The sequence below is a fragment of the Anomalospiza imberbis genome, chromosome 2 (genome assembly GCF_031753505.1).
Source record: "Anomalospiza imberbis isolate Cuckoo-Finch-1a 21T00152 chromosome 2, ASM3175350v1, whole genome shotgun sequence".
Lineage (NCBI taxonomy): Eukaryota > Metazoa > Chordata > Aves > Passeriformes > Viduidae > Anomalospiza > Anomalospiza imberbis.
In genome coordinates this window covers 11,030,220-11,053,813 of record NC_089682.1, presented here as the reverse complement: position 1 = coordinate 11,053,813, position 23,594 = coordinate 11,030,220, and the positions used below count along the sequence as shown (strand labels likewise).

The following is a 23,594-nucleotide window of genomic DNA, read 5'->3' as shown; positions in this document are numbered from 1 at the left end:
AAATATCTCAATAGATACATTTTTTGATGAAACACAGTTCTTACTGTATTTTTCAGCTTATTAAAGGTACTATTCTAAATGAAAGCAAACAAAGTTTGATTTAAAAAAAAATCTTTCTTGATAACTGAAAGCTATCTTCTCTGTGGGATACTTGTAAATTCTTTTGCATGTCAGGAGCTTTGCCCTTTGACCAGCATTACACCAACCAGATCTCTGACTTAGTGAAATGGATATAACTCCCACCAATTTTAGGGGATTCCTGGCTCCCTAAATGTCAACTGGAAGCAAGCAAGGGTTTGCAAGACATGTTCTACCCTAGGAGGAACTCATTACATACACTGTTTGAAGCACACATGAGAGCACTTTGTGAAATTCCTAACAAGTAGCTCCTTGGAAAGATTTAATCTCCTATAATGTTTAAGAAAAATAAAAAAATAAACAGCATATTTTCCTCAAAACTGTTCCATTAAAGGCATGAAGCTACTCAAAGTCCACAGAAGATGACAGAGTTTTCAGTGACTGAGCTGAGTGTGTCAGCTTTCATTAATGAAATGCACTCCAGACAACAGTTCAAAACCAGGACTGGCTGAGTATGTGAGTGGTTGAGTGCTTTCTGTACATTTCTGTACCAGTTAGACTCAAGAGTATATTCACTAAAATTGAATACAAACCAGGCAAATTAATGGTAAACGTGCCTTACTGCAAAAATACAAATGAAGTTCCGTGAAGATTCTGGAGTAATATTTGATTCTATTCACTAACAGCACTAATCTCACTGTAGAACCACTGTGTAATACTGCAAATTACTATGGTTGGCCTTATTCTTATGAATATAAAGTGAATATAATATAAAATCTCTACGATTTGGCTTAAGATGATACATTTCCTCCTCTAATATTATGTAAGTTTCAAGTGTTAATAAAAAAACAAGTGAGACATGATTACCTCCTTTACAACATGTTTCAGATGTGATACATTTTATGTCTTTATGCACTTTTCCTACACTTAACCATGGATGGGTATATTTCTGGCAAGCAATAGCACAGATCTCTCTGTTTTATGATTTTTCTACAGTGATATTTTCTAAGAAATGGGGTACATGGATAAGAAATATTTTCCCCATTAGGAATATGGCAAGGGGAGAGAGAGAGATCTAACCTTTAAGGAGGGAGAAAAAGAGAAGTAAACTAAGAAAAGAAACAAGGGGAATACAGAAAAAAATCCAAAAAGAAATAAGGGAAGGAAGATGGGGAAAGACAGAGAAGAGTAGGAACACAGAAAATTCCAATTTTGAAAATAAGAATTAAGAGAAGCCTGAGAGAAAACACAACCAGTGTAAAAGAAAGACACATGAAAATAAGCTGAAATATATATTAAAAAAAATATGAAAAGACTAAAGTCGCTATTTTAGGTGACATTAGCATAAGAAAGGCAATTAATAAATAAATTAAAAAAAAACCAAAAAACCACCAGAATGAAAAAGAAACATACTGGACAACTGTAAAACCAGAAACAAACAGCAAGAACATACCTTAGAAGGAGAATGGTTTTGCATGAAACAAAAACTATTTTCATTTCTGCTTATCCTATTACATGGTAAAAATTTCAGTTTTCTATAAAGGGTATTATATCTAACTGGAGTGCTAGTCATACATAAAAATGTCTAGCCCTAAGATGGAAAAATACATAATATTCTAAAAAGCACCATTGGATGTGAGTGTCCTGCAGATCTTGCATGAAGAGCATTTGGTCTAAATAATTATATATTAGTTCCAATTGATCTATTCTATTCTAGTCTATGCTATTTTATTCTCTTCTAAAAACATGAGCTCTGCCTCTCAATACATTTCAAACCCTGCTCTCTTTTAAGTAGAAAAATTATATTATAGGAACAGATGTGTCTTTCCTCTTTCCAAGGGTCACAACTTGGCCTTTAGTATATCATAACCTTTCAAAGTTACTTATGTCTTTTCCCCTCAGGATGTGGTTAAAAATTTACTGGAGTGCTTTCACCTTACTCTCTGTATCTTCCAGATGACATTTAAGTAAATATGAAAAAAGACAGTATACCATAATATTTCAATTAACTATCTGTTCTATCAGCAATAACATCTCACCCTGACATACTGTCTTCCAAGTATCTTCAGAGAAGATGAAAAATTTATTTTCCAAATATCTGATTTGATAAATCAAAGCAATAATTTACAGTGAAAGTGAATTGTTCACAATGTTTCCCGAGCTCTGTGGAAGAGAACGTATTATCTTTGAAATGTGTGCAAAACATGTGGCTTGCCCTTTATATTTTTAAAGCATCAACACTTATCAGGTTGGGCCTCTGTCTAATGCATTTATGAATGGTAACAACAAAACATTTTCTTGGGCTTTCTCATCTTTCATTCCTTCGTACACCTTTGGTGCTGTCCCACAGGGAACAAAGCACAGAGAAATAGGAATATTTACTTAAATGCAGCATAAATAAAGAATTCATGCGAAATATACCTGCAGCACCTTCCACCTTGTGTTTAGGTCTTCCACACAGCTGAGATTGTACTGGGAGAGTTGAATGTCGGGGGGAGTGAAGCGGTGAGCGAGCTCATTGACGTGATGCACCTTTTCCTTCAGGGGAACAAGTTCTGCTCGATAAACCTGCGTGAATCAAATATAAATATAAATTAATATGAGCCCTAACTTCAAAAACTATGGGCTCTTCTACTCTTGGGGTCTGGTGATCGAGGTGACCCTGAGAGTGTAAAAGTCCTTGCTTCCCAGCTCGCGCAGCCAAAGGAGAAGTCTGAATGCGTAAGGTCGGCTTCTCAAGGCTGTTTATTTTCTCTTATCTATAACATTCTTTCTCTGACCTGCTGAGCTCTGTCTAGCAAGTCTGCCATGGCATTCTGTCTGCCTTCTTGGGCGGCGTTTACATTTTATACCAAAAACTACGTGTGCTATGTTTACAGTAATGTGCCAACATCTATCATTTATGTTGGACAGTGTGTCTCTACCTTAAACCAATAGAGAAGTGTCACCATCACAGCAAGACATGAAGGGCAAGAAGAAGGAGAAGAAGGACAGGACATGCCCAAATCCCTCCATCTTGTCCCCTTGAATCCCATTCTAAAAAGCCCCAAAATTCTACTTTTTCACCCTGTATTAATTCAACTACCACACTACTCAAACCCTTGTGGCTTGTAATTCCTCATACAAAGTTGGCAGTTTTTTCCACAGGCTAAAATCGAAGCCACAGGTGTTTTTGACTTCGTGCCAAGGTCTCTGAGCCCCCTGCCAGGGTCTCGAGACAGCCAGGGCAGCCAGAGGGATGTCCTGCATTCCCACATGCTACCAGCTGATTAGTAATGTAAAGATATTACACGCCAAGCTGAAAGGAAAGAGCATACGGCCATGATTCAATTACCTGTCTGTTTATTTAACTTCATATGGATTTTTGGTCTCAAGTGTAAGGCATTTCAGAAGATGCTGTGAATTTGGAGCCTTCACAGCCACTTCTGCCCAGTTTAGCCAAATTTCTAACCAGCACACCCACTGGGAGGTGCACTGCAGAGCACAATTTTCTCCCGTTTCATCCTTTACTTGTTAAACATGTGTTTAACATGTTCAGTTAGGGTGGATGGGAATGATGAGTACAGTTTAGCACAGGAAAACAGAGGAAGACAGCTGTTCCCAAATGCAACAAATGGAAAAATGATGAAACTTTGACAGACCCCAATAAGGCTATGATTTTACCATGGGTATTGTCTGTGTTACTAATAAAAAGGTTAATAATGGGAAGTCCATTAAAAAAAAAAGAGAAGAAAAAAGATAAAAATGCTATGCATCCCAAACTGGTTTACATGACTCATATTTAAAAGAAAAAACAAAATAATGTTTATTTTAATATAACCTTTAAAACTATGCATAAAAGCATAGCAGTTTAGCTAGTAATTTCAATAATGTATGTGAAAACCAGAATCTGCCTGTTAAAAACTTATTTTTTTTTTTAAATCAACAACCTGATGAGGATGTCTCCATGATGTATCGGGGTACATTCAGATAAATTCAGGGCACCATGACTTTATCAAAGAGAGGAATCTCTATGTAGATCTTCCACTGCTCCATATCTATCTTTTCTAAGGAGACATTTATGAATTTTTAATGAGATAAAGTATGTCAAAATGTAACAATGAGTCATTTCTAAGGGACAAATTCTGTCATTCTCAGGATCATGTTTTATTGCCATATGATGTCTGCACACAAAGGCAGAATAATGTACTTGTTAGATTAGTCTGCTATATGTCTCCTTTCTCTCAGCATTTTTAATATAAACCACATATGGTCTGCATCTCATTTTAGTTCATCAAATAGCTTGAAATTATTGACTAGTAATCTTTTCATCAACACATGATGCAAACTAAGGTAAAAAAAAGCCCATCCAGTATCTCAGTGAACCTTAAGAGTAAATAATATGGAGACATTCATAGACGTCAGAATGCCATGAAGAGCACTAAAGGTAAACATAACTGAAAAATTGTTACTCAAACATCTTTTAAAACTGGACTTGAGTTCCATCAATTATGTTAAATTACCCTGCAACATAAGGAGTTAGACTGGCTTAAGTGGTACTCATACAGTGAATGACTCTAATGATCTATCTTTAAAATACACCATCGAAGGGATGTGTATTTTGTAGAGGAAGTACAGAGAAATATGCAAATGCCACGATGTGAGAGAAGATGCATACATCAAGTTAATGATATAACAGTTGACTTCCCCATTTCACCAGTTTTATACCACTGGAGTAGAACTCACATTATTGGTGAGAGCTGATTTATGGTTTAGTGCTGAGCAAGGTCTGAAATACAAAGAAAAGGAAGACAGCTCACGTTTCGTTTTACCCTAGAGAGTTATATATGTGCTTACCCTGAACTTTTTAGTTAGCAAGTGAGTTCAGAGAACAAACAACATGCTGTAAAAGTAGGCATTTGTTGTTGCAAAGTAAAGGCCTCAAAGGCTGAAAAAAATATATACACCTCTATCTGGGAACTTCACTTACAAATGGTTGTTTTACTGCTTTTTTTCTGTGATCTGCTATCATGGCCCAAGGTGCCTGGTCATGACTCTGTGGCTTACAATTGAGATGATCAACTCAGTTCCTCCTGTGTTGCTTTGTTTCCCAGATGAGAGAACACCCCCAATCTTGTGTCACCAATGACCACTTTGCATAAAATATAGATATACATTTGTATATATTTAGATATAACAGAAAATATATAATGAAGGTAATATATAATAAAAATTCAATGCACACACTATATATATATATATATATATAAAAAATAAAAATAGAATGATAGAATAAATACTGATCAATAGATGGGAAGATCAGTTTGTACACTATAATGCACTTTAATGCAGTTCCTGTACTAAATCAAATCAATTTTCTATTATTTGTAAGGGATTAGGATCAAGTTTCTAATTGAAAAAAAACATCACTGCTTAGGCAAAGCACACAGGCCTTATCAGGCAATTGTTTTTAAACATATATTAAAATATCTGGCTGATTTCAGGCCAATTATTTGCATCTGCATTTTGGACTTGAAAGTACTGGTCTTAGTTAAACAACGACATTAATTATTAGGTAAATCATACAGCCATTATATCCAAATTAAAATGAAAGAGAAAATCTTTCATAATTAGTCAGCATGTTTTTTGACTGTATGTTATTTTACAGACCAGAAAGGCTATGGCACAGAAGCAACCCACACCGAATGAAATGAAATAGACATGGAAATGAAGAAGAAAACTCATCTTCTGCCTTCTCTTCAATCAATGTCCTAATTAATTTTTTTGTGCTGCAAGGATAATGATTTTTGCAATGTGATAATAATATTCTAATGCACAAAATACCACAGCTTTTGCCTTTAAATTCAATATTCTGTATTCTATTGTTGCTAAGACTGAATTTTTGCTTGTGTTTTTATTAGCTGGCCAAATCCAAACATGATAAACATCAAGAACAAAAAAAGGAATGCTAGTCAGTGAACAGCTATCTAATTAGGCCAATAAGCTTACAATTAGAAAACTGTAGACAGAAAAGAGAAAAATAACCACAGAAAGATTTGGAGTACGACTTTGTATTATTAAGAAGTCAGCAACTGTAAGCCTTCTTTAAGCAATAGTTTATCACAGACAGTCATTCCATAAGTCAGCATACATGATTCTAGAGCTAAGCATCTGTAGAAGAAGAAATTTAGAATTTTTACTGGAAATGTGTTACAGAAATATTTATATTTCTAATAATAATTTTGTATTATACAAGACTGGTTGATTTTTTTCTATTTTTTTTTCTTTCTGCATAGAGAGTACTAAGCATATAACAAGCTTATATCAAAAAAAAATTACAGAATTATATTGCTGATAATTTAAAAACCAAAATACATGGTGAGTAGTAGTGTATTACTATCACAAGGAGATGTACCCATTAAATTGCTCAGAGTGCAAATGAGTTCACAGTATGAACAGCGATAGGACAACCGGCCCCAAATTATCTTCATTATAACTGTCCTTATGCAAGACAGAATTTCAGTGGTTTGTGATACTGTAGGTGGTAGATTGGATTTTAAATGATCCGTATAGTCTTGTTAGAAAATATTTCAAAATGCCTTGGAAAATGAGCAAGGACTCTAGAAGACACATACCACAGGCATCCTAACCAGACAAATACTGAAAGTCTAGAGAGCACACAGTGGCCATAATCAGTCAGACAAAAAGCTCATCTTGCCCAGTCCCTTGTCTGATAGCAGCCAACACAATTCTTTAAGAAAGAAAGTAAGGGAAAGCATCAGCTCCCCTGTCCCTTGCACTCTTCCAGCTCAGTAACTTGAGTCTCAGAGATTATGGAGCCAGAAGCTGTATTTTTATGTCAAACAGATCTTGATTGAATCTTTTCCAAGGAATTATACGCTTGATTTTTGAACTAGCATAGTCTTTTGTGATCCAAAATATCCTATGGTAAGTTTAACATTTAGATTAGAATTTTGGGGTTTTTTTAAACCTGTTTCTGGAGACCTACTTGTGTCCTAAATCTTAGCTCATAAGAGACAGAGATCAACCATTCCTAGTGGACTTTGCACTGTGTAAGGATGTACAAGATCTACATAATGTTTTTTTCCTTCCTTTTGCTTAAAATGCAAAGATTGAGATATATTTGATTAAATGTACCCACATTTACCCATATCTATAAGGTATGTACATCTGGGTGAGTTGCCTTTATATCTACAGCTAATCAAACCCATCTTCTTGAGTTGAACATAATGTAAGATTTTACTATAGGATGACAAGAATCACATTCTGAATTGCAACAACAGAAACGAGCAGATTTTTATTGACTATAGAGGGACCCTAGGCAAGTAACTCACACAGAGACAGCTATCTGAAAAAAAAAGACAAAAAAATAAGACAAGCCCCACTCCAAGATCACTTATTCTGTCCTTGGATACCTTTTACTTAGTCTGTTATACCATGATATTTTCTGTTTTTTCATTAATTATGAGTAATTCCTTACATTTCATTGGCTTCCTGAACAGTCCTGAGTGCTGATGTGATATTTTTACAGACTCCTGTTATGATTCCAAGACCTCTTTCATGGGTGCTAAAGGAATGTTTGAAAGGCCTAAAGAGATCATTACTGTACACAGAAAGTTGGCATAGCTTTTTCTACATTTTGTTTGAGTTTTATCAGCTTTTGGTTTTGTCTGCTGTCAGTCAGTACTTTGCTGGCAGTCAGTCCTGTGAAGGCTTTCCATAACTGTGAGGAAAGCTTGCAGTTTGTCCTCACCTTAAACACTTTCAATAGGTTTGTATCATCAAGATGTGCCACTGCATTAATAATTTTCCTTTCCAGTTCATTTATGTACATGCTGAACAGAGTAGACCTTCTGGAGCACATCATCTTCCTCTTTGGGAAAAATGATCTGTGCTGTTTGTTTTCCATCTTTTACAGGAAATTACCAAATAATTGGTTATTTATCCACCAGAAGACCTTTTCTGTTGTCTCACTGGAACTTGGTTTCTTTGCTGGAAGACATCCTTAAAACCCCTGAGAAATGGCAAATGGCCTATAGCCCCTTAAACATTATGCTCGTGTTTCTTTAAAGTCCCAGTTGGAGATGTAAGGCACACCTACTTTTACAAAACTGGTCTCTCTTCTACAAAATATCCTTTCCCAGATTTCCTGGTCTCGAGGTCCACAGGTCTGACTACATGCACACTGTGAAAATTATCACCATGTGTGTCCCTCATCACTCCTCATTAAACCCCCCTGATTTTAAATAAGAAAACGTTGTTAATAAATACAACTATTTTACACTTCCATTAGAACAGTTGACCAAACAACCATCTGGTTCTGGTGATTTAATGATCTTAATCAAGACAATTTGTTCTTTGCATTTTGCTTCAAATAGGTTTCTTTATTATTTTATTTAACCACCCCATCTTTCCAGGTCATTCTGAATCCATTTGGATGGTATAGATTGGTTCTCAGGATGCAGTTCCTCTGTGCTGCCTTCACACACTTTGTCCTTTTGGTTCCTTTTCAGCAGGTTTCCTCATTTGTGTGCAGCTTTCTTTCTGAAAACTGAACCATGCTGCAGTGGGTTTTTTGGGTTATTTTTGTCCCTGCAGAGTTGCTGACCTTTAGTTCATAATGATCCCTATTATGATAGCAACGTTTTGAACTTGCAGTGCTCAGCACCAAGCCAAATCTTTTCCCTACTGGTTATTCTCTTGGATTTTCTTATGTATTTTCCATTTAGTGCTAGAACTTAAATTCCAAAAGGATTTTAGGCTAGTGTCTGTAATTACAGATCAGTTTCTAACATATTTTATAAGATGCAGGATAAGCCTCCCAAAATTATTTGCAAGACATTTTCTGCATATTTTCCATTAAATTTGTTTGTGCTTTGGATATCCTATTCCAAGGTAGTAAGAACCACCATGTAGCCCTCATCTCTTTCCAGAATATCAACTCTATTTATGAAAATTTGATGCTTAGAGTTTTTTTCAGATGTCTTTTCTTCCACATTTCACAGGCCATGTGGGTGCTTTTATCCTATCTTTTATTTAAGGAACCCTAACACAGACTGATTTTGCTTTGGAAGGCTGCCCAATGTTCAGAAGAGAGGAAAAAAAATCTAGGTCTTTTTATTTAAAGATTCACCAAAGGGGGAGGGGTTTTGTCAATGCCATGAAAAGGTTTGCTTTTTCCTTTAGGATTCATAAATTGGTTCCATAAAAACTGAAAGAAAATTCACTAGTCATTCAAGCAGAAGAGTAAAACACAGAAAACAAGCTTATTTCAATATCAGTATTACCTATTTTATACTAATTGTACATACTTACATATATATGTATATAATATATTTAAATATTCCTTTATATAAACATACATATATAAAAGATTTAGCATATACTTTTAATTTATTTAGTCAATATTAAATGTTTTTCTAGCTTCATGGAATTTTTGTTGCTGAATTCATGATAAAGTTCAGAAAGGAACACCGACTCTACAATGCATATTTTCTATTTCTTAACCCTTTCTCCCTCAACCACATGCTCAACTGCTGGCTGACAAGCCAAACACAGTTCAGGAGTCCAATTAAAATTGAATCAAGTGCCTGTAACTTCCAGCTCACTGATGTTAATGGAATAGGGTGACTAAAGCCCATTAAGCCATTTAGAAGATACACCCTGAAAAGGAAGTCTATTCCCAGAACATCAAGTATTCCTTGTGCACAGAGAAAAACTCAAATGAGGACTGCTTTTTCTTTATTGTCTGCTATTGAAAAATGCCAAGGGATCATTAAAAATGCTTTTTTACATTTATTGTCCTTATTCCTACTGGTCCAAACACCTACCATGTATGTTTAGATGTAGTCCACAACAGTGTCTTGTTAGAACAAGCAGCATTTATGCAGCTGTATTGAGTATGAAATCATTGCTGCTTAGCATTCACCACACTGAATAAAGGAAAATATCAGCATGCACATACAAAGTCATATATCCTTATGCACACCTCAGTAGTACTGAGATTGAGTTTAGCTATATTTGTTATATTAAATATTAGCTATATTGTTATTATTAAAAATTGTATTTAATAAACAGACAGTATCTAATAATTATTTATTTGCAATTGGTATGCAATTGTTGAATAAGAAACTTAAAACAAGCTATTAAGCCTTACAATTATGATTTAAAATAGTCAGTATTCCTATTAGCTCCTACTTACCTGCAACATTCCTGGTATGTGAAAAATATCTAGGGAGCAGACCCATTTTGGGTGTTATTCCATCCTTTGTGTTCCTTAACAGCACTTGGACTTGTAAATAGGTTTAAAAAATCAATGTGAGACCATGTATAGACAATTAATCCAGCATTATTGTGTGATATTTTTCCCAGCTATATTGTCCTGAGTCACCCTGAACACACTAGTAAAAATCAAGACTCATTAGTATTTCCCATACTCATGGGCGGAGGGACCATGAATCTCACGGTGCATATACTGCAGAACCTTCTCTTGTTGCAAACAAGAATTAAAAGAGACTTTAAAGTTCATTTCACCAATGCATCAAATGATTTGAATGTTCAGTGCCAGCTTCTGGAAATGAGTCTCTATCTATTTGGTTGTGGATGGAACTGGCACGATGCCTGTATAAGATGTTAAAGGCAATTTGGCATAATCTCTAGACTTTTATTCCTCAAATTTTATGGACTGGCAATTATAGCAACACCAGCCTTTGATTTGAACACTATGTTTATGCTTAGAGCACAATATTGGAAATTAAAGTTGATCCCAATGTTAGTTTCCCCCAGAGACAGTAAATGCAAGACCTCAGTAGATAGTATCCTCTTTCACAAATGTTCATTTTTACAAGCCTAAACATGAGGAATTTAAAACATTTTTCTTAGCTTTTTATAAAGGAAGAAAAAAAAAAAAAACAAATAATTTTAAAATCATCTCTAGTTTTCCAGCAATGGTATTTACTATTTAGGCAGTTTGTATCTTGTCTTTGTACAGGACTAAATATTTTAGCAACTATATTTAGGGATTAAATGTTTTGCACTTCTTAATAAACTTTTTAAGACTGCACAAGCTTGGACATGTACAAAAACTGAAGCAAGAACACAAATTTCTTACTGTTATTAGTGTTTAAATGCATAATGGTTTCTAAATAAGTTTGTATGCCTACTGAAAATCATTGCAAAAGCATGCACTAAAAATGTTTTCATTCTCACAAAACTCTAAACTGTCATCACAGACTGGCTGAAGCTGGAAGGCAACTCTTGAGATCATCTAGCTCAGCCCTTCTGCTCAGAGCCAGCTGCCCAGGATCGTGTCCAGTCAGGTTTTGAATATCTCCAGTGATCAAGAGTCCACCACTTCTCCAGGCAACCTGTGCCAGTGTTTGAACAGCCACAGGTGTCTCTTCTCATATTCAGGTGGAACTTGATGGGTTTTAATTTGTGCCTATTGTCTCTTGTCAGTGGACAGTACTAAGAACAGTCCAGCTTTCTCTTCATTCCCTCTCATCAGGAATTTATACAAATTGATAAAATATTGAGCTGCCTTGAGTCTCAAGGCTGAGCTGTCCCAGTTCTCTCAGCCTCTCTTCACAGGAAAGTGCTTCAGTCCTGTGACCTTATTTGTGGTCCTGCACTGGACCTGTTCCAGTGAAATCCATACCTTTCTCATACCCTGGAGCCCAAAACTGGACCCAGCCCTCCAGGTGGACCAAGACTGAGCAGAGAGGAAGCTGATGGCAATGTCCTGCCTAATGCACCCCAGGGTGCTGTTGGCCTTCTTTGCCATGAGGGTCAGTGTAGGAGACTTAAAGATCACAATTTGTCCAAATGCTGTTAAGATGAAGGACTGAAGGACTTTGCCACTGTAGCAAAGCATGCAAAGGAAGCAACTGCTCATCTGCGACCACCAAAGCCCACCCCATCCCAAATATGCTTTCTGGATTTCTGAAATTTGGACCTTGAGTTAACCCACCTAACAGGAACTTGAGATAAGGTAAAGGTGGTACTATTGTCCAATCATCTCAGGTCTAAGGAAAGGTAAGTGAAGCTGGGGAGAAGGATGTTTCACTGCAAGGAGTCTGTGGGAAGGCCAGCTCAGCAACTGCTGGTAGCTGGCTGTGGCTGGGTCTGGTGGGGGGACACCATAGCCTGCTGACTCAAGACAGGAGGCCACTGACTCAAACAAAGAGAAAGAACAAGCATGGGAGTAATTAGCATTGGAAGTGAGGGAATCATTTAACCAACCAAATAAGAGAACTGTGTAGCCAATGAGCATTGATTCCTTTTATTTGCTAAAGTAGATAAATGGTGAGAAGTTTTGAGCAACCTTGGAACACCCACCACTGAGAAGCCCAGGGTGAGGAGGATCAACGGGATACTGCTGGATCTATGGGTGGTGGCTATCATTCCATCTGATCTCTTTCTCTCACTGTCTTTCTCCCCTCCCTCTTCCCCTCTCAATCCTTTTCTATTTCTTTCTATCTCCCTACCTCACATTTTACTGTTAAATAAAATCCATACTATTGACTTCAGCATATGGTCTTGTTTGCACCTTAATTCAGGCGGAGGCATCTCCATAGTAATTGTCATAACTGGATTTTAAGAGTGTGTTCCCATCAGCTGTTTGTCTACCAGTACCCCAACGCTCTTCTCTTCAGAGTTGCTCTCTGGCCAATTGGTCTTGAGTGTGTGCTGTTACCTGGGGTTCTTCCTCCCAGGACACAGGATTTGGCATTTCTCCTTGTTGAACTTCACGAGATACTGCTCTGTAATTCTTCATGCTGTCAAGGTCTGTATGAATGACAGCACAACCATCTGGTGTAATGGCTGTTCCTCCCACTTTTGTATCAAGTGGGTAATTACTGAAGGTGAGCTCTATCCCAGGGACCATTTCATTAATGCAGATGTTAAATGATATTGACTCAGGATCCACCGTTGTGATACCTCACATATGACTTGCCTCCAATGCAACTTTCTAGTCCTTCATATGCCTGGAGATTGTTTAAAAGATTATCTGTTCCATCACATTCCCATGGATTTGGGTGAGGCTAAATAACATATAAGTCTCTGTGTCCTTCCTCCTGTCCTACTTGAAGGCGAAAGCAACACTTGCTGTCTTCCAGGACGCCAGAATTTTTCCCAGTTATCGTGACACTTGAAGACGATTGATAATGGCCTCTCAATAACATCTGCCAAATCATTCTGCACTCGTGACTGCATCCCATTAGGACTCAGGTATGACCAGAATTATGAGCATGATCCATGCGCTTACATGCTCCATCATGAGTATTTCTCACACTTAGTGTGAAGCAGATTTCAAGAAAAGGCTAACACTGCCTACAGAGAAAGTCTGTTTCCCTGCTCTGTGAGCAGCACTTACACAAGGCTGTGGCCTCATGCCAGCCTGACATTTTCATGAAGAATTCCCTCAAATAGAAGAGTTTCCTGCTAGCACTGGCTTATGTTAAACCTCAATTCTCACAACTGGTGAAAGAGACAGAAAAGAACATCTGGCACTGTGAAGAAAATATGAGATGACTTAGGGAGAAAAGTTCTCCCGTGTCAGATGAATTTCTGTTATGGGATGGTTTTACACAAGCAGCAGCTGCAGCTAAGTCAGAGCAGGATCCACGTGTACAGTAAGGTGTGTGGTTGCCCTACACCTGCCACAGCAGGTTCCCAGCTCACTCAGGTTCTCTCCCTCAGCCCACTTAGTGTCCAAGTGGAGAAGTATTCATGGGCCAGAGCACTTCTCATTTTGTATTTAAAGCCACACAATGTTGAACTGTCCCAGGACAGTTTAACAGTCTCCATCTTTTTCATTCAAAATGATTTAGTTTCTTCTTTGAGGGGTTTAGTGTACTCTGACTCAAATTTCATTGAAACCTGGGTTTGTCAGCCTCCAGCTCAATATGCTACACTTAGCTCACTTTTAAACTCAGCCTGTATTTTTATTTGATTGTAGTGCTCCTGGGGACAGGCAGTGTTGAGACCAAATGGATTTCAGCTGATTTAATTTTCCATCCTATATATTTTTATAAACTCAGAAATGACCAAGCAAGAGTGCACTACAGTAGAATATAAATCCTCTTCTGGGATAAAAATAGTTCAAACAAAACACATCAGGGGAGGAAGAAAATCAAATTCACTTTAAGTTCTCTCTCGTTTTGAATTCTCTATTTCTAAAACAGGAAAACATTACATTTTTCAAAAGTTATTTCCTGCAATTTGGAAGACTAACTCAGTATTTCTTTAAAAATAAGATTATTAAAATTTGAAAAGATAAAAAATGAACTAATGCCAGGTATTAATTTTCTTCTTTTCTGAAATCTCAAGGGAAAAAGCTATAATTTGTAGCAATGTTATATCCAGTAGAAAATATTTATTTATTAGGGTGTCTAATTTAATGAACAGAAGCACACTAATAAATAGATGCCCTTATCCTGAAACACAGATCACTAGGTTACTATAATTTTTGATCTATTTATTTATTTATTTTAAATCAACAGCTGATATACAGTTTTATGATTCCTGAACAAATACAAGCCATGCTACTGCCTTGCCATTTATTCTGAAATTGTGTTCTCCTCCATGGAGAGGGAAAAGTAAATAAGCAAATTTAGATTGTAATTCACTGTACAAGAACCACTCTACCCATGTCATGACAGCCCAATCCTGCTGAAGTGTTACAAACAGCTCCACACCAATTTTTCCATATAATCAAAGTCAGTAACTCAGTTACTTTGCAACCAAGAGATGAAGTACCTCAGAACTGTAAGTAACTAGAAGGATTTCAAATTGTGATCTGAAGGTCTAACAATGACTACACCAAGGTCACAAGAAACATAAAAGAAATTTTGCAAAGGAGAGTTTCCCTTTAGTATGGTTTCAGTCAGCGCTATTAAAGCTAAAAGCATTTGCAAAATATATATGCTTAGGTTGAAGACTCAGTGAAATTGCTTTTAAATTATTAATAACACAGTATCTATTGCTATTAGTTAATTTGTACACAATGTATGTTAGATATAGAAACAGAAAAGGTTGAATAATAGCTTGTGTTCATCACCAAAAGCTCTTTCAGGTTATAGCGACTCCTTGTCCTCAGAAAATAGTTGCTACAAAGCAAATCTCTACTGTGTTGTAAAGGAGCATGGCATTTTAAGAGCAAATGCACTGTTTCACTGACTCTCCCAGTTTTGGCCAGGAGAGAGTTGGTTTTCTCACCGTAGTCATGAGAGAGAGCAGGGAAGGGTCAGGCAGGGGCTGGGCTGGGGCTTGTGCATGGGATGGGTCTGCTGGCCTCATGGGTGAGCCTAGGCTGTATTCCATATCTTCCATGTCCTTGTTGAGGGGTGGAAATAGGGATCCTCACCTCTGGAAGAAACAGGGGTGTTGTCTGGGGTGGAGGAAAAAGGTTGCCATTGCGGGTCAGGGGCCATTTCTGCCTTTTATCTCAGCGGCCACGCATGGCCTTGGCCAGTGAATATCCTTTCTTGTATGTAAATCACATACAAAAAGTCTTTTGTATACTTCTGCTATTAATATTGTTGCTGTTCCTGTTAGTTTTTCTTATTTCATTGCTGCTTTTCAAGTAAATTCTCCTTAAATCAGAATCTCTGTTATTGTTTCCCTCTTATGGAGAGGAGGGTGAGGGGGAAGTGAGCACTTTCAGTGGGGTTTATTTTCCAAATGGGTTTTAAAACCACCACACTGACAAAAAAAAAAAAAAAAAAAAAAAAAAAAGGAGAGCAGTTTAAACCAGAAAGATTGCAACACCTGTATCATAACATTAGAAAACACCTCAAGCTTCCAGATATCAGCAGGCAGATCCTGTAGCTTGGGAGGAAAAATATGGATACATGCAAAAGCTTAGCTTAGAGATTACTAAAACACAGATTGTTTTCTGACACCTAACCAACTTTAAACAATTCTGACAAGCTTCAGAAATTCCTAATTTTTTCTAACAAAAACTGATAGAGATCTTAGAAGAAATCTTTGCTTTCTTCTCTCATGTCTTTTAGTTTACCCTGTAGGTATTTCATAATGTTTATCCTGATAAAGTTGATAATTACTACCTCTAGGAAGGGGGATAAAGTTTTTCATAGAGCTTAATGCTGAAAGAAGTTGTTATAGTCCACTCAGTCTCTAATTTTCAGAAGAATGCAGGTCAGATGGACCTGCAGTTTTGTTGAAAGCTCTGTGTTCCAACTCTTGAATTAATATTGAAATTCCCATCTCCACCTTTTCAGCACCACTGTACGATGTGTGTGGAGTGGGCATGGGTGAAACACCAGGTCAACACAGAATCACAGAACAGCTTGGGTCAGAAGGGACCTTTAAGATCATCTATTTCCAACCCTTCTGCCGTGGACTGGGAACCTTTCTCTAGACCAGGTTGCTTAGAGCTCCATCCAGCCTGCCCTTGAACACTTCCAGGGATGGGGCATCCTCAGCTTATCCAGGCAAACTGTTCCAGTGTCTCACCACCTTCACAGTAAAGAATTTCTTCATAATATCTAATCTAAACCTACTGTCTTTAAGTTTGAAGCCATTATCCCTTGGCCCATCACTACATGCTCTTGTAAATAGTCTCTCTCCATCTCTTCATCTTTACTGGAAGGCCACAATTAGGCTACCCTGAAGCCTTCTCTTTTCCAGGCTGATCAATCCCAAGTGTCTCAGCCTTTCTTCTGTGCTAAGGGTGGTGATTGGAGGGGTGCACTGTCCCTCTATTTATCTTGGCAACCTCTGGATTCACTCCAATATCTCCTGTCCTTCCTGTGCTGGGACTCCAGAGCTGGATGCAGCTCTGCAGGGCGGGTCTCACCAGAGCAGGGCAGAGCAGAGGGACAGAATCCCCTCCCTCACCTGCTGCCTACAGGGCTTTTGCTGCAGCCCAGGATATGTTTGGCTTTCTGGGCTGTGAGTGCCCATGACCAGCTCATGTCCAGCCTCTCACCCACCAACAACCCCAAATCCTTCTCAGCAGTGCTGCTCTCAGTGTGTTCATCCCCCAGCCTGGATGGACATCAGGGGTTGCCCTGACCTAGGTACAGCACCTTGCACTTGTTAAACCAGATGAGGTTCCCATGGGCCTACTTGAGGTGTAAATTCCTAGACTTCTTACATCTAATAAGAGCATCTTTCAACAGTGCCAGAGAGGAAATTCAGTTCTAACAGTAGATTTTAACAACTGGAAGTGACAGTGATTTACTTTTTAAGCTAATGTAGGAAGAAAGAGTATTAAAATGAAATGTTGAAAATGACACAGTTAAATAAAACTTAAAAAATTAAACACATCTTGGATTTCTACAACAGCATCAGACACAGGCTGTCTGAGCACAACTGTCACGAGCAGTGCCCACCTTTCCAGGCATTCAGGCTGAAATCCTTCTGCATGGCTGCCCTGCCACATCTTTAGGGGGAGAAGACTGTGGCTCTGGGAAATGGCAACTGTGGCTCCTGCTGTAACTGATGAAACTATCATTCTTAATCCAATGAACAATTGAACCCAACTAAAATAAAACAAATTTCAGGTAAAATATAAAGAGAATAAGAATAAATTGAATGGCATTGCTGTCTGAACAAATTAGTTTAATTGATTCACTTGCTCTATTTATAAACTGAGGAAAATACTTCTATTGCAGTCTCAGAAAGAAGCTGAGAAAATTAACTCATACTATCTGCAACATGAGATGCACTATAGAAGTGCTAAGTAGCAATTATAAAGTTTTATTATGGGTTAACCTTTGCCAAAAAAATGAAATTAAACTCTATTATGCCTTAAATTTATAAAGATAAAAGTGAGAAATGTGTAAATCACTGGGTCCCTGATAAACATTCCAGGCAATCTAACATTCATTGCACTCCTTGCATCAAACAGTCCCTAGACAATTACTGGATACCAGCACAGGAGCTTGATAAATTGATTTTACTTTGCTCATTGACTTGCCCATGTCATAGAAACAATATCATTACAGAATCTACACACTTGATTGTTCCCAAGAATTTATTTTGTCAATGTTTTAAGAAAAGATTTCATTAGAAACACAGTACTGACAGATTCTTTTAATGGAAAAAAAGCCTCATCACAGAAACAAACAACATTAAAATACATTTCTGGTACTCTTCCCTTTTACCTCCTCTCCTGTCTCAGTGAATATCTGTGTGTCTGGTTATATAATAATTTCTGGTATGTCCTTTTTCCTTGCACAGGAGTGGTCCAGTACCAGACTATATATAGGAGATCAGAGTTATAAATACTCCTTAGATTTAATTTTGCTCCCTTTAGCCACACAGCTCCCTGTGCCACACTCACTTAGCAAAGCCTGAATAAAATGGTCCCATAGTAAGAGATGTGTTGCTCGCATAGTACTTTTTTCCCTCTTGACTAAATATTTACATTTTCAGGTCATAAGAAAAAGAAGGCTTTTGAACAGAACCAAAACAGGTCAAGAGCATCTTTGATTTAATGTCATGTCTTGGAATGGTAATACTTCACTATGAGACTAATATCTATGCATGCTGCATTTATATGGCAAACTTGAAACAAAAAGCGATGCTAAATGTCAGAGTCCCTGCTATAACCATGCCACTTAGGTACTTAAAATTGATGCTTAATACTCTTTCTAAAAGCTCAGGCCTCATTCTTCCCTCTGATAAACTGATGAAGAGAAATCTCTTAAAAGTGTTCTGGTCTGACCTCAATTCTGAACTTCAGAGGCATAAAACGACAGACAAGTCTTTATACAAGTATTAGTCAGTTCTCTCAGCAGGGTATCAGAAACCAAGATCAGAGATTGCCCATACTTAAAAATCTGTCTGCAGATGTGCATGTTGAACTCCCACTGAAATCAGCAGGGTGAATTCATACAAGGAAAAATTTGGCTCTAAATGAAACATGTTGATCTAATAATAGCATCTTCTACCAGTCTGGGTTGGAGGTAGAAAAGATTTCCACCTTGACTGGTCACCCTTTTTAGAGGTCAAGAATTTTTCTGCACTAGCTGTCAGGGAAAGACTATCAGTATTTTTTAGCCCAAACATCCTTAATCGAAGACAAAATAGTTAATATGTTCTATTAATAATTGTGTTAATACAGTTAACATAAATCTCATAGAAATTGGGTTAAATTGGTACAGTTTTTTGCATGTGTTTGTTCTTTGTAAAGTGGTCTACAAGTAGCTGCTCCTTACACTAGCTGTGATCCCTCAGAAAGTTAATTAAAGAATACTCATTTTTGTTTCTTTGTTAGCAGAGCAATGCTACTTTTTCTGTATCACAATTATGCTTCTGTTTCCCAATAGTAGTATGGTGAAGAGCAGTTGTAATTTTAAAAGATGAGGATTTCACTTCTCAGCCTGCTCATCATCATTCTTATTATTCCCATATAAAACAAGATTTTGGATTCTTCCTTAAAACAGGTAGCTTGATATAGACAAAAAACCTATGTAATCTAGTGTCTGTAAAAAACTATAGATACTGTGGTAGCATTGAAACCTGAGATAAGAAATATATAACTTATTGTAATATATAACTTATTGCATAACTTAGGCAGCAGAGGGAATGATTGTTTGCTTCAGGTATTTAAAATGGATTTAGATTTAGGCTATTGCCATAACAAACTCTCCAATCTTATCTGACTGATTACATAGAAAGAACATAAGGCAGATTATACTTTTAAATGAAATTTGTATTAGTAAAACTACCTGATTTTTATATACTAAACAGCCACTTTTGAACATATTTCTGATTGTGTAAGAAAATAAGTTGATTCATAACCTGTTTAAATGAGATTGAGAGACCACAGGACACAACTGAATAACTTTTATCTCCTTCAAGCTAAGAAGCATACAAGAGCTAAAATCTGGTACAATTGCATGACAAACAGTTCATACTTTTGAACTCAATTTCATATTTAAGAAAAACCTTAGCAAATTAAACTTGACCTCAACAGTGACAACCAAACAACCCTACTAAATTCTGTCTTGTATAAAAATGCATTTAAAAAAGGGAAAAACAACATACCAGGCTGCCACCAATTCAGTAATGTGGTTAGCTGAAGTGTCTTTGATGTATGACAACATCTCAAAAGTTGACCCATTAACAAATTGAACAGATTTCAAGAATTTCTTTCATTATAGCAAACTGCACAAAGTTTTAAATTCACAAGATTATTATATATCACAAGGACATGTGTAGGATGTCAAAGTGTTCCAGTAAATTTCAGTGTGGTTTTGGTTTATTTTAAAATAGATTTTATTATGCTTCCATGTACTCTAATGTTGGTTTTGTTTATATTAGCAGTAAAACAGTTGATGAAGATTTGATATTTTGTAAATTCTCTTTTTATTGACCGTATTTATTTTTAAAGCCTAAAGGTCCTCTAGTATGCCATTAGATCATCTCCTTCTTTTATAGCATCTTAGAACAATCTCTAAATTACAAATATTTTACTAATACAAAATCTGTTTAGAAAGATCATCTCTAATTTTCTTAGGAACTGATTTTTGGGTTTTGGAAAGCTGGAAGATTCATTAGTAGGAAACGGTTATTCTGTATGTAATAGTTTTAAAAGTCCCAGAGTCCAGCACAGAACTTATTAGGAGACTCACTTAAGGAAATAGAACATCTTAACCCAGATTGATTATAGCCCTTGGTGGTAACAGCTGGCTTCAAATTAAACTGAAAAAATGTATATGCATTTTGAAGCAGTTTAAGAACATGTCATAAATAACTATTTTATGATTCTATCACTGAATGATGTGTATGAAATGGTAAGCTTGAGAGCCATTTGTAACAGTAATTACTTTAGTTGTAGCATGAAGAAAGCATTAACACTTCCATCTCCTACACTGCAGGGAAATAGTTTCCCATTCAACAATGAACCAATGGATGGTGTCATCTTCTAATTGTACAAAAAATTTGAAAACACTTAATCAAATCATAGTTCATAGTTTAAAACTCTGCATATGAAATACTTTAGCTTTTTTGTGGTTTTTAAAACTAAGAATAGTAAAGAGTGTAGATACAGTAGAAAGTCTATCAGTAAAGAAAGAGAATGAAAAAATATCTCAGAGGCTGCTATATGCATAATGCCATTTTACATTACAGACTGGACAGTGAGAACTCTGCTAACTTAATTTTGTGCATAGCATAATTTTATGTTAGCAGAAATTAACAAGAGAATAGGCATCGCATTGCAATCTGACCTCTATTTGGCTTAACAAGGAATCTGGCACTGCTATTGATATCAAGCTGATTGGAAATTTTGATTATTCAATACATCTTCCAGGTAATTATTTCCTGCATAGATTCTATTGATCTATTTAAAACTGATCTCCAGTTCACATGCCCATTGCTAGGAGGGGATGAACGGGGACTATTGGCTTGCTTTTAGGTGCCATTCATTAATTTCCCTCTATGTGACCCCTAATAGCTCCATATAACAATCATTATTTTTTGGGGGGAAGGATAGAAAATTATCAATTATCCAAGCATTTGAAATAATTTTGGGATGAAAACATAAATTAGAAATTCAACAACTCACGTTGCTGTCAGAATCTCCATATTAGGTATTTGTCAGCACACTTCCCTCATAACACCACTGTAAGAGTTCCCTTTGCTGAAATATCCCTTTGCAGCACAGCAGTAGCTGAACAGTACCAAAGTGAGTCCACAGAAGAATAGATACAACGTTATTATTATCATTATTATTATTATTATTATTATTATTATTATTATTATTATTATGAACTACCTACCCTCATTCAGTGTCCTGAAATTGAAGTTGTTGATTTTGCATTAAGATGCTTGTAATAATATGGAATTTTGATCTTTGCAAATCCATTTGCTTTCTTTCTATGGCTGGATATGAACACAAATGACACTCAGCTAATTATCTGAATGGGTTGTCTCACTTTTGTCTCATTTTGACAAAACTTGACTGGGGACAAAAGGATTGTCCTCAGTCCCTGCACACAGAGAGTAATTTTGGAGTAGATGATGAGCAGATCAGTGATCAGTTCATTTCTGATTTGTGAATTAGTGCAAACTCTATTTGTTTTACAAATAAATGAATTTCAGGCTGACACTTTCCAGTGAACATTTGTCAGTGACATATAATTGGCTTCAACTGTCAATTAAGCTGAAGAAAGTCTGAAATAGAGAGCATATAATTCAACTAGAAATTGTATTACAATTGTAAATAGGCTTTGACAAAAGAATTTAAAAGGATACTTGCAGTCTTTATGAATATCCTTGTTACATTAAATACATAAAGTCCATAATCTATACACAAAGTCCATGTAACTGCTTTATTCATAACTATAAAAGTGAATCTGAAAGAACAACCAGCAGTTCTTAGGAGCAAGACTAAGACTTTCATGAAAATTCCTTGCAGAAAAATACAAGACTTATGTCACCAAATTCTGTTCTGCTTTTCACAGTTATCAATCATTATCCTGAGTCAAGGTGCCCTCTTTTAGTGACAGTGAGGGAGAACTAATTATCCTATAGCAGACTGGAGTTAATTGAAAAAAATCTACATGATTCTAGACGAATAGTCCTTTATTTGGAAGGTGTTCTAGAGATATGCACTTCTATTTTGACCTAAAGAAACCACAGACACTACCGCCCACTCTTCATTATTTTTGTTGAATTTTTTGTTTGTTATGGGTTTGGTTTTGTTTGGTTGTTTTGTTTTGCTTTGTTTTACGGAGGTTGCAAAAAAAAATTAGAATGTAGTTATACTCATGGAGTCTAGAGGCTCTGCTGTTGCCTTACAGTGCTGTGTATGACAGAAAACTGAAGCAGTTATATTGTTGCTAATGGTATGTTAAAATATCACTGGCAGAAAAAAGTGCTTTGCATTGTGCTCTCCTGAATATGTTGAGAGCAGCCAAACTACCTTTAGCTAAAGATAAACCACACCATTAAAACTGGCTTCTCAGGCACAAAACTCTGTGCACAACATCTCAAAAAAATGGCTTTTAATTTAAGATAAGAAACCAAAATTTCCAGAATGGAAAAGTATAAAACCCTGAAACTTCCTATGGGTACTAATTTCTGGAAGTATTTCTCAGCAGATGTCTGCAGAGAAACAACAAAACAGTGAAGAGGTATCAGCACAACATGTAATGATTGTTGCATGCTGCTAGCATAATCATTATCATAGTTTTGGATGGCAAAGGAGTATCTTTGGGGAAGAAAGAGAAAAACTGGTTCTACCATCAGTTCCTGGAATGGGTCTCTGAATAAGATACCAAATGGATGAGGTAGGCATGATTGCATATCAATTGCATAGCAGCAAAATCTTAATATAAAATCTGAGTGGTGGTCTCATGAGACCCTAAGTGTTCCAGGCATGCCGATGAAAAGAACTTTTTGTTAGTGATTGCAAGGAGAAAGCATCATTGAATTTGCTGCAGAGAGTAGAAGTCATAGGCCATGTCTAAAATATGACCTGAGCTACACTCAAACTGATCAGGCAATGGATATTAAGGGACTAATAATAGATTTAT

At 36.6% G+C, this 23,594-nt stretch overlaps 1 protein-coding gene across 17 annotated transcripts in view; it reads right to left on the bottom strand.

Moving 5' to 3' along the window:
- Positions 1-23,594, bottom strand: part of DMD (dystrophin) — a 1,045,484-nt gene that overhangs the window by 158,646 nt on the left and 863,244 nt on the right. For all 17 annotated transcript variants that reach the window (XM_068179791.1, XM_068179794.1, XM_068179795.1 and 14 more), the window contains one exon: positions 2,500-2,646. In XM_068179791.1, the coding sequence (XP_068035892.1) occupies positions 2,500-2,646 (147 nt within the window). The remainder of the gene's footprint in view (positions 1-2,499; positions 2,647-23,594) is intronic.